This window comes from Apostichopus japonicus, chromosome 19, assembly GCF_037975245.1.
Source record: "Apostichopus japonicus isolate 1M-3 chromosome 19, ASM3797524v1, whole genome shotgun sequence".
Classification (NCBI taxonomy): Eukaryota; Metazoa; Echinodermata; class Holothuroidea; order Aspidochirotida; family Stichopodidae; genus Apostichopus; species Apostichopus japonicus.
The window spans coordinates 5,712,217-5,724,699 of NC_092579.1; the positions used below are offsets into that span (position 1 = coordinate 5,712,217).

The window sequence follows — 12,483 nt, forward strand, 5'->3', positions numbered from 1 at the left end:
TAAATTCATTTTCATATTAACAATGAAAATTAACCTGTCTGGCCTTCTGTTAGTAAAACCAGTTTTTTATTGTTTGTCAGTTTGATAAGCTAAAAACAAAATCCTATCTTCTAACGATTTATGCAGAAGAAATGCAGCTCAGACTTCTAGACAATTAGCTTAATTTATAATGATTCACAAGAGCCTATGCCATTTCTCTTTCATCAAACCTTAACTGACAATTATTTGTCTGAAGAAAAACATGGTCAAGAAACATCAGAAAATGTGTCTCAGTTGGTTCATTTACTTAGTAAATGATTGATTGATGAACAAATAACTGGTCAGTGCTATCTGTTTGACCATGAAAGATCAATACTCCCAGTTATAAATTAACAAAACAATTAGTAAATTAAAAAAACATAATTATGCTCACATTGAAATCGAACCATTCTCCGCTTTGTCCTCCAATAAATCTTAAAAAGTGAAACCTAGTCCCAGTGACTCTATAGAAGTCAAACGATGATACGATGTATGGAATTTGGCTAACATGTTTTGGAACCCTCCAGAATATGTCTCCAGACTCACTCAGATGAAATTCAACCCTGTACAGAAAGAAGAAACTAGCATAATTAGTTTGTGCACAGTAATAATTTGCATCCTCTTTTGTAGAACTAGAAATACACCAACTAGGTTTGCAATGCATCTATTGTACCCTATGTGACAGTTGTTCATAAAGGACCAAAGTTCATTCACCTAGGTATGATCATAATAATTTAAGGAAATCGGTGTCAAAAATACCATTTATGCTTAGATGTTCTTTTCAAGCTTTCTATAAAGTATCATGGTAGGCACACTCCTAAGGAAAAAACCAAGAAAAGATTTGGACCCTAAATACAACATAAAAGAATATCAAGCACTTCAGTGATATCAATGGGAGGCCTGTTTAACATATACAAACATGCTGGAAACCTTTTAGTGAATATGAGGTACAAGGCTGGGATTTGGTTAAGCATTCCTATTTTGCTTTCCTCAAGTTAATGGAATTTTTCTGAATTTTCTTTGCAGCATGCCAACAATGTGTACAAAGGCTTAAGAATGACTGAGTGACAAAGTTGACTTTCTTCCAGTCAGTTTTGAATTGGTCATCTTTGCAACAACTTGTGTACTTGGAATTGAAACCTTAACTTAGGCCTATTATTTTATTTTTGTTTGCATTAATGAAAAAGTGTCTTCAAACTGAGTTCCTTGTTAAGACCATCTGAAATAAATAGCGAAAGCATAACGCTTTTTGTTTTCACTTAGTTACACAATTGACAAGTTGTCAACAAATTAGGTAAATAGGTCTCGGCCTATTTGGTAGTAGCTTTAAGTTACACCGTCCGTGGACACTTTCTCACCGCAGCCAGCCTACTGTTCGTTGCCTAACGTTAGGCCTGCAGTAAGACTGTAGCCTAACTATAGTAACATTACGTAGTTTCTAACTTACCCTTCCAAGCCTCCGACGTTCGTAGCTTCCGTCGAGTAAACTTCAACTTTGACAATCTGAAATAAATAAAATCGATTGATTGTTGTAAAATGACTTACTTTATCAATGAATGCATCAGGCGATATAACCTACCACGAAAAAAAAATTGTAGTATACCTTCCATGTTCCGTAAAATCCGGCCTCAACGCCGCTGTCCGTATCACCAGACGCCATGTTTACGTCTTTTCGGTTGAATCCAATCGGGAATATTAAAACGGCTGACGAAGAAAGTTTAGTAACTATTAATAAATAAAAATGGCAGCCCCCATGTGCATTTTATTTCAAAGGTATTTTCACTTGTTTTCTTTGTTCCAACTACACAGATGTGTACGAAAAATATCAAACGTTGACATGTTAGCATTTTCATCCATTTCCCTACAAGATAGTTCATTTTTAGGCACAACTAATGTCTAATAATAAGTTATGGATTTTATCGAAAATTTCACTATCACAGTATCATGCCTATATGCATAACGTTAAGCAATGTGAATGTGTGGGCAATTATGCCAATTCTCCCGTTAGGATAGACTACATTGAATTAGTGTGTATGGCCAACTTTACAATACAGGAACTGAATTTTGTTTAGTGATTAAACATTTTAGAATGTCTAGGCAAAGCACATTCTGCGTAAAAAAAAGTCGCAGTATGCAATACTGAATGTGTAGGCTAGGCTCTATTTGAATACAGTGTGTGATGAAACATTGGAAGCCCACTGCCAGACTATGGCACAGAATGATGATACACTCTTTTGCCAAAATTTAGGCCCATTTGTGAACCATTCAAACTAACAAAATATTGTGCCCTCTCTTGTTATTCTTTTCGTCAAATTCAAAACATTAATGCATATGCAGGGGGATGTTCTGACCTTTCCTTTCATAACTGTAAACTATCTCTCTCTCAAACAATATTTCCGTAGCAGAGAGAGCCATTTGAAGAACACATGTACAAGAAAAAGTTAAAAAGTGTTCTTTTATCAATTCCCAGTATTAAGAAACCGTCTTGGCAGATCTTGAAGAAGAAAGTGAACCACTTAACAGTCAGATATTATTCAGCATCAGGATCAAATATATTATCTTTGGAAGGAAGGGGTCTTTACCATGACATGGTACCAGCAAACAGGTTAGACACAAATTAAAATTCATAATTATTTACTGTATACTTACAGTTGCAAATATTATTAGCATTATATTAGGATAGTAGACCTTACAATCTGTCTTGTAAAGGTCTATAGTAAAGTATTTAGATTTATAATTGATACAGAATGTTTCGTATACATCAAGTTTCATTTTCTTTAATTTTTGCTAATATTTATTTTGATCAGTAATTTCATGAATAGTGGTTCAGTCTAACATTACTGGCGGTTTAACTCTAAATTTCAAAGAAGGAAGAGACAAAAAATAAATAGTTACATCAGTGGTTTTGATATCTGTTTGACTACCAAGTAGCTTCTTGAAAACATGTCTACTGTTTACTTCATCAATCTTTCAAACACCTTTTTCTTTTCCCTTTCCAGCGCTTTTGCTCTATCTAAGCAGCTCAATTCTTCACCACAGTGTATCTATTGTGGTTTTGATCCAACAGCTGACAGTCTCCATGTTGGCAATCTGCTGACCCTGATTTCTCTAATCCATTGTCAACGAGCTGGCCATCAGATCATTGCCTTGGTAAGAAATAATTGGGAGGGGAGGTTCAAAATCGACCCCCCCCCACCTTTCTCTTGCCCATCCTTTTCGATATCCATATAAGCAGATTTTACTTTTTATTGATCTTATATTTGTCAACAAATTTTTAGCTCCTGTTACAGATACCTTTAACTGATGATATAATTAATATAATGAAAATAAAGTTATTCAAACCTTCATTTTCCAGATGATCTTGAAATTATTGATTTTCTAGTGTTTGTGTAACTAAAAAACTAACTAAGAAAACGCTAACCTGAGGTTTTTTCAGACAAGGTTGCTCAGCACTGAGAGCAAACATTAAAGTACTGTACAAAGTACTGCAGTTACTAAAAGACATAATTTTGTGAATATTTAGTTTCTTTTTCATTGTCATAGATTGGAGGTGCAACTGCTATGATCGGAGACCCAAGTGGCAAATCGTCAGAACGACCAGTCCTGAACATAGAAGAAGTGGAGTCAAATGTTAAAAGACTTGAAGTAAGTCTACACAGAATATTCACCAATCATGAGAGGTATTTCTGGAGGAAACAGAAGAAGTTATTACCATATAAGTGAGTGACTTATTTGTGGTTACTTTTGTAACTATTTTTTATGTGCACAGTTTGCTTGATTCCTGTGCGACATTTGTACTTTATGCCTTCTTGTGGTTTTTGTTTAAAAAAAATAAAAGAAGTTTGGGATGTATTTACGTCATCCCTCTCTGAATTACGTCTCTCATCTCTACAGATGTACACCAATAAACTTAGGGCACAAAATTTGGTAGCCTATTTGAACTGCACCCCGATTGACCCACTCCTGAGGTTGGGGCTACAATATCACCTACATCTATGATTCAGAAAATACACAAGGGCAAAATTCTCATCTCTTGATGCTTGTGAGAATACGTTCATGGGTAATTTAGACTTCCCATCCCCTCTCCCAACTTCTCCATGGTGATACTACTATAAAAAATTGAAGAGACAGGAAAGGATGTTACCTGTCGTTACGTTGGTTGTCAAACTGAATGACCTATTAACTTAATCCGTTGAGCAGCTAACAGATACATTCTTTTCTCTACATTTTTGTCATTTTTTTCTTACCTTCGGAAGAATTCTTAACAACTCTGATTGGTACAACGATATCAACTTGGTTAAATTCTTGTCTACGGCCGGAAGACATTTTAGAATGCACAAGTTACTTTCCAGAGACAGGTACAGTTTTTTAGTCTGTGTTTCCTTTATTAATCTTTATTTTGTTTTTGCGATGTCAATAATATTTTGTCGTTATTATATTATAATATTTTGTCAATAATATCAATAATATTTTGTGATATCAAATTTTCAGGTGTTCTTTTTAGAGGGAATTACTTTTGGAGTAGAAGTTGTTAAGGTTTAACTTTGTTTTGCAAGCTTTCTGCCTTTGGAAATTTGGAGGATGAAATTGGGCATACTGTAACCTTCAATTGAAGAAAACATTAGTTTTGTGGGACACTTCATTTTCTGACTTGTATGAACTTGTTAGTAACTCAGAAAAATTACAGTAGTTGTAACTATAGATATGAGTTCTCTTGCTCATCAAAGTGGACGAATGAAAAATAACCAGTAATCCTGTCTTCCCATGTTTAGGGTGTGTGGAGAATCAAATTGCTACAACAGTACTCTCACAGACCAGGGTCAGTTTCCTTATGAATATTCATAAATGGAGATGGTCATGTTAATTAAGTAACTAGGTTTGAACACTATTCAGGCCAGGTAAGCATGGCCTACTCAAATGTCAAATCAAATCCATGTAATGACTTTTGTCTTGTTTATTTTCCTAGTGTACGGTCGAGGCTATCCAGTCCAGATGGTATGAGCTTCCAAGAATTCTCCTATCAGATCTTCCAGGCTTACGACTTTCTGCATCTTCATCAAAACCATAAATGCATCCTTCAGGTAGGTCAAAGGTTAACAAACAGGTCAGATGGCAGATTTCTGTATGTAAAAGTTGTGTCGATATTATTTTTTTGTTTTAAGTGTATTAATTTATCAAAATTAATTCATAACCATTCCTGTTACTGGCATTATACGTAAGATCCACCCAATTGCTAAATTTGGTCAGAATATTTTAGCATTGTATTTTGTTTATCAAGTTTGAACCCAAAGACAACCTGGTCCTTCATGTGACACCTTTTTGCTCATTGTTTTTATTTTTGGACTTAGAATTCAGAGTATTTCCTTAAAGAAACTATGTGTCTGATGTTTTTTTTTTTTGGCAGGTCGGTGGCTCCGATCAGCTCGGTAACCTTTCTTCCGGTCATGATTTTGTAAAGAGAGTCACAGGGAAGGATGTCTATGGTAAGCTTAAGTTTTGAGAAGCAACTGGAGTACAGTACCTGTCGGTCGTGTATCAAGTCATGTGTATCAAGTCATGAACTGAGTTACAATTTAGTCAATGTTGCTAGAATCCAATGTTTTACTACAACTCAGTTTCATTTGAAGATATGTTAATGCTCATAGTAAGATGCATCAATAAAATGAGGTCCTGTACTCAACAGTGTATAGGTGATGTGTGATTCCTCTTGCCCCCTACCCTCAAACCCCCCCCCCCACCTAGCTCAAGAAAGCATCATATAACGCAGCACTGAAACTAACATCAGTGGGTTAACATTGTGTTCCCAGGTATCACCATTCCTCTTCTGACAACATCCCAAGGTGCAAAACTGGGCAAGACAGCAGGGAACGCTGTGTGGATCAATGATGATAGGACGTCAACCTTTGACCTCTATCAGGTACTGTATATGCACAATGTCATCATCAGGTCACCAATGCTTACGATATTTTAAAGTTGTATTACCTACAGGTGGAAAAAGGAGGGGGGGGGGTTGGAGGGATGAGGGGAACTTCTGACTTTGCTTATTGAATGTGGTTTTTACAGTTGCTAAATTTGCTCAGAAAAGAGAAAGAAAAAAGAAAACACAATACATATATGTCAAGGAAAATGATTTAAAAAAAGAACATTGTTGCCTTTTTCTCTTTGTTCTTTCAGAGTTTTGTTAGACTTCAGGATGCAGATGTCGAGAAATATCTTAAGGCTTTCACTTTTCTATCTTTAGCTGAAATAGAAAGCGTTCTCAAGACACATAAAGTAAGTCAGTCACTTTAGAAATGGCAGAAAATGTTTTGAATAGAAACTTTTCAATATTCTTGCTAGTTGTTTTTTTGTTCTGTTTGGTAATCAATATGATCTCCCTACCCCCTTCCTGCCCTAAGAAACCCCTTTTCCCATAATCAATTTCTTTCACTGCTTATATGTTGGTAAATGTTATGCCCTATAAGGTTTGTATCACATGTCTAGTTATTATTTTTTACTTCTTTTTTTCTCTTTAGGCAAATCCAAAGATCAGATCTGCACAGAAGTTGCTTGCTGAACAGGTTCTTCTTCTTGTTCATGGAGGTATGTTTTTATAAGAGTACTCAGCAAGCACAAAATAACCACTTTTATATGGGTATAATTGTTTTAAATCAAAGATTGTTGCTGTCAAGTAAGTTTGATGTATGTACATATACTAATAGCAAACTGGAAGCATGGCTTAGGGATGGGGTTGGGTGGTGGTGAGGAGTGTGGCATAATGAAGAATCTAAAAGTCTGTAGGTTACCTCATACTGTTATTGAAAAGGGTCACTTCCATAAATTATGTTCCCAAATACCCCAACAGTATGCATTTAATTCCCATCTCTCCCAGTCTGACATTAAGCGTTGAGTAGTGTGTTGGGAATATGTTATCACGCTTCCACACACTTTTAGCTAAAAGCGTGTATGTGTAATAGGTGGGTTTTTTTGTATTCCTTATTGAAGGTAATAGGAATCTGTGTGGTGGTGTGTGTGTGTGGGTGCGTACGTGTGTGCACGTACTTGGTGTGTGGACCAAGCTGGGTGAGAAGACCTAATTGTTTTTTGTGGACCACCATTATGGCATGACACCTTTATGGCATAACACCATTATGGCATATCACCATTATTGCATAACACCTTTATGGCATATCACCATTATGGCATAACACCATTATGGCATATCACCATTATGGCATAACACCATTATAGCATATCACCATTATAGCATGACACCATTATGGCATATCACCATTATGGCATGACCCATTATGGCATATCACATGATGACATATGACACCATTATGGCATGACACCATTATGGGCATAACACCATTATGGCATATCACCATTATGGCATTACACCATTATTGCATGACACCATTATGGCATGACACCATTATTGCATAACACCATTATTGCATATCACCATTATGGCTTGACACCATTATGGCTTGACACCATTATGGCATGACACCATTATGGGCATAGCACCATTATAGCATATCACCATTATGGCATGACACCATTATGGCATTACACCTCTATTGCATATCACATTATATTCTGTCTGTTTAGTACTTGTTCTGAACCATTGGTGTTTGAGCTCAGGTTCTTTCTTGTGTGATTTTGCTGTTAGGAATGACTTTTGGCAGAATGTTAGTCTTGATTTGTTATTTGTCCAAGAGAAAAGAAAAACTTGAGTTCTAGTAAGGTTTCTATAGCTATTTCAGTTTTCAAGATATTCCTATTAAATCTCTGGAATGCTCCTTTAAGGCTAATTTGATGATGCTATCAGCTCCTCAGATCAGCCGTTAATGTTAATTTAAATCACATGATATAGAGATCGTAATAACTGAATCAAAAACATGCACTTTTGACTTCATAAAAACAACAGAGTTAAGTGGATGATGTTCACCGATTATCCTAGACATTTTTGCAGACATTTTATAGACTTGCCATTTGAAACCATCAAAATGTTAGCCCATTGAGTTTTGTCTTGCATTGAGGAACTGACCTAACGGTCTGTATATTAGCCTACACATTCCAGTCATTTTAACCGATGAACCCCAACTGTTTAAAGGGTTATTTCTCACAAATTAAAAGTACCATAACTATGACCTGAGCTTATCGAAGTATTTTTTTTTAAACGGTCTACAACATGTCAAAATAAATGTTGTGCCTTTAATACAAAGTATGATTTAGTATAGGTATGTTTTCAATCTGCAACAGATTACAATAATATTTTTTGGTTGCTTGAGTCGCAGCTAAAGTATTTCTCTATATTTCTTCATCTTCAGAGACTGGTCTCGATCAGGCTTTAAGATTAACGGATGCCTTGTACAACTCGTCTCCCAGTACTTTAGAAGTATTATCTCCAAGTGAGCTAAGCGATTTGTTTAAGGGTGCCCTTACGCATAAAGTAATCCTGGAAGCCGGGACTACCGTGCTGGAACTTGCCGAGAGGATTCAGTGTGCCCCAAGAGGAGGTAAGATTGGTGAAGCAATCCCTCCTTCTCCTTCTTCTCTTCATAATCTCTTGACAAGAGTGGCCTTGAAAGAGGTTTCTTCTCATAATGATTTCTTAGAAGCACAAACATAACTGGATAACACAGTTTGATGAAAACACTGATTGTCGCACATCTGTTTCAGAAATGTTCTGTTTTTCTTTTTCCACATTGAAAATAGTGACATATAGAAATAGCTGGGAGTAGTTTACTGTGCTGGTTAGTGTGTGACAAGATTAATAAGACCTCTCACATTGGATGTCATAGTGGTTAGAAATGATTACCATACTGTTGTTCTATATGTTCAAGAGGTACAAGGGAGAAAGGGCGGGGGGTTGGGGGGCATGGGTCTTAAGTAGATGATGAGGATGTGAAATGAGTCCCTTATATATATATACCAAACAGAATTTTAAATAGTTAAAAATTACAACTCTAGTTCAAACCAATTGTGATGAAATTGATCAGTGGTGGATATTTAGGTGGGAACACTGTCGTTTCTTAAAATTTGTTACTTTTGCCAAATATAAATTATCGTTTGTTTTCACATAACATGAGACAATCCTGTTTTCCTGTTTATTCAGTCACGGCCGAGAAGTTAATCAGAGAGGGCGGCCTTTACATTAACCAAGAGAGAGAAAGCAATCCAGAAGCTGTGTTGCGGAGAGGGGAACATATCCTGGAAAATGGATTGACTTTGGTCAGAGTTGGTAAGTAAATGCCATTGTACTGCTTTAAAAGTCAGCAGGATGAGGGAGCAGGAGGGAAGAAAAGGTCAGACTCAAGGGGAGGGGGAGAGGTAGGTGGAGGGTGTATAGGTTGTAAAGGTAGTGGGAGGATGTAAAGGTAGGGGGAGGGTATACAGGAGGGAAGTGTGGGGAGGAAGGAAATGGGTGCATGTAGTACACATGTGGGGTATATCATTGTTTGATATGGTGCATATTTAGTCGAGAGCTGTCGTGTAGGGAACGAGTAGACGTTATTGTCCTCTATTAATTTGAACTTAAAATGTCACTGAAAAGGATATCATTGTTCAAAATGCCAGTCAATAGTAGTGAATACCTGAGCAGGTTAAGTGGCGGAAGTCACCAGTTTGTCACACTATTTGGGGGGAGGGGGAGGGGGGAATGAAAACAAGATGAATAAGAGTCGTTGTAAGTTATTACTGTATCAGTCACAAGGACGGAAAACACTGTTACAAGGTTATCCAGCTGTATTGGAAGCTTTCTAAGCATAAGGTGAAAACTACAGCAAACACAGGCAACTTACACAAAAGGTTGCAGTTTAGCTATTCCTGTAACTGCAAAGTAATCTGCGTAATAGAGAAACATTACTAATGATCTGTTTTATGGTTTCATTGACAGGGAAGAAGAATTACTTCATCATAACATGGATTTGAAGGAAATAAATGTTTAATAGCATCAAAAAACAAATTCAAAGTGTTGGGACGGTGAGTCTTGACAACTTGAGATAACGTTACGTGAACATCAAAATCAAACCGGCCGTGATATAGCTGATATGGATGAGGTTAGCACTGCGAAATATACCATGTGACATGAAGACCAGATAACACTGAGAGAAAAAGCTTGCAGCAAAATTTTGTTGCGACGAAACTTTCAATACATTAACACCGTACCCAGATTCAAGATCTTCAAAAATGAATATATTTTGACTATTACGATCAGAGAAATCATATTATGAACTATTATGGTTATATAAATACAGAGGTTGTAAAAACACACATTTCAACCTTAATGTACATACTACATAGTGAGGAAATATACAGACTGTATGGATAGTGGATGGTCAGAGATAAAGATTGATTAATTCCCATGGTAACTTGACCATAAGCGCTTCTCTTACGTATAGTATAGGCTTCTTTCTTTAATGTCTCAATGTGTGTTTGCCAAATTTAAACTTCGACAGTTCCAGCTAACTGCCCTGAAAGCTCAGTGAAAATAACACTGTTCTATGCAAGCAATTTTCATATTAATATTCATTATTTTTATCGAGTTATCTTTCGTTAAACATTTTGAGCTGAATAAAATTCGCCAGATTTGTTAACGAGTCCATAGGTTCTACAAACTTCACTCAAAATAATTTGCAAGCCTCCGCCCAACAGATCATCCGCCAATCAGATCTCTCTGTTTATGACCATTAGGCATAGGACTTATGAGTGGACGATACCAGTATATAGGTTACATTTGTGTAATGGACATGCTGATATGGGCGGTGGAAGTGATTTTACGGTAAATCGTTCGCACCATAAGGGTCACCGAAAATAAATTTCTTTCGATTGCGACAGCTTTTCTCCATTAAACCCACCTGGTAAGAGTGCATTTAGAATAAGAAGCATTAAATTAGCAGAAGTTTTTTTTTCGGAAGTTTGCTTTCTGAAATTCATCAGCAAACACGTATTGAGACTTTAACTTAGACCCTATATGCCTTTCAGCTGACATTGCATCATACATTGCTAAATGCAGTTTTCGGTTTTCCAGTGTAGAATTAATGTGAAAGTTAATATGTATTGATTTATACCAAAACGGCTGTTTTTTAATTTCCTCACAGGTTGAAAATACATCTACCCATATTAATCAAGGAATAAATTAGGATTCATATTTAGTGTAGCAGCTTTGAAAACTCTAGATATTTGTCTCTTATGAAGTACTATGGTTTCTGTGTAACAAACAACTGCTATTCATCTTTGGACTTTTATGATTGCAACTTTTAGCAATTTGCATAGAATTTGGGGGATGTGATACTAGATTAAGTATTACCTGTTAATGGCAGTGATATTACCTCCTGTGACATATTGATGTAAAGAAATCCATTATCCCCCAAAACAGGTGATGTAAGTGCCAGTTGCTAAGTGATAAACCTAGATAAATAGTAAATGATATCTGGACTATCACGAACATCTCTCATATAGGTACTATACATGATAAAGATAGATCCTATACCCTTCACTGTGTTTTTTAATACCACTGTTATAATATGTTCAACAGTTTATCATCAAAGTGGGGGGGAAAAAAATGATAAATGCTTCTCCATAGATGAAAGTATGTTGGTATGACCAATAAGGAGTTATGTGACAGTTGCTTGAATTCTAATCACTTTACTTGCAGAAATGGAAGCAATTATCTCTCCTAGTGAATATCTCATAACATAGTCATTTTACAGAATGCATGTGTTTTTTTTTCAATCAAAGTGGAAGAAAATATATTTATTAAAGAACGAAAGGAAATTGATATGGTATTTCTTTGGAATATTATGCAAGGCGTTGAAATGGTGTGAGTCAGCTCACATTCGACATATAAGATGACTATTAAAAATCAAGGTTTTAGTCAAGGTGATAATATTGAAAACAAAGAAAATATATATATATTGAAGTAAAATACAAATTTAACCTTACCTGGCATCCTTCATTCAAAGGACATATCCAACCATACAACTTTTCTCCCTCCACCCCCCCCATCCCCTCCACACTACCCCACCATGTTTTGATGCACTTGTTGCAAACACTACCAAAGACTTGCCGATCCAGAACAATCTTCCTCATCCTACACCTTTCTCCTTCACCATTCCCCAATTTTTTTTACTCTAGCTATCCAACTTTCCAAATGTAAATATATTTAATTCTTGCTAAGAAGAAAACTGATGAGGTATTTGAAAGACAATGTTAATAAACATTAATATTTACTGAGGTAAATATTATGTTAGTACAGTACATATTGTAAAAGGCCTTGCAACATCGTACATTAATCCAAAAGGATATATCTTTTTATCAAACCCCAACAGACGATATCTCCTCGTTTGATAAAGTCATCACTTCATTTGTGAGGAAGCTTCGCCTAGGGAGTTTTATAAACGATTCCTACACATATTTATTCTTTCAAAGTAAAGTAATGATGTTGCAAAAATCACATCATCCTCTTAATAAATT

At 36.0% G+C, this 12,483-nt stretch overlaps 2 protein-coding genes across 2 annotated transcripts in view; one reads left to right on the forward strand and one right to left on the reverse strand.

The window, feature by feature from the left end:
* LOC139959716 (uncharacterized) overlaps positions 1-1,723 on the reverse strand; it is a 22,279-nt gene extending 20,556 nt beyond the window's left edge. Inside the window, exons 1-3 of the mRNA XM_071957532.1 lie at positions 1,622-1,723; positions 1,466-1,521; positions 413-581 (exon numbers count right to left, since the gene is read on the reverse strand). Coding sequence (XP_071813633.1) covers positions 413-581; positions 1,466-1,521; positions 1,622-1,678 — 282 coding nt within the window. The 5' untranslated portion in view covers positions 1,679-1,723. The remainder of the gene's footprint in view (positions 1-412; positions 582-1,465; positions 1,522-1,621) is intronic.
* Positions 1,669-11,999, forward strand: LOC139959717 (tyrosine--tRNA ligase, mitochondrial-like). Its single transcript, XM_071957533.1, has 13 exons — positions 1,669-1,791; positions 2,489-2,623; positions 3,018-3,168; positions 3,562-3,737; positions 4,275-4,376; positions 4,985-5,099; positions 5,423-5,501; positions 5,826-5,935; positions 6,193-6,291; positions 6,534-6,600; positions 8,337-8,525; positions 9,125-9,250; positions 9,905-11,999. Exons 1-13 carry the CDS (start codon positions 1,760-1,762, stop codon positions 9,937-9,939), a joined length of 1,416 nt encoding a protein of 471 aa, XP_071813634.1. The 5' UTR covers positions 1,669-1,759; the 3' UTR covers positions 9,940-11,999.
* The last annotated feature ends 484 nt before the right edge of the window (positions 12,000-12,483 follow it).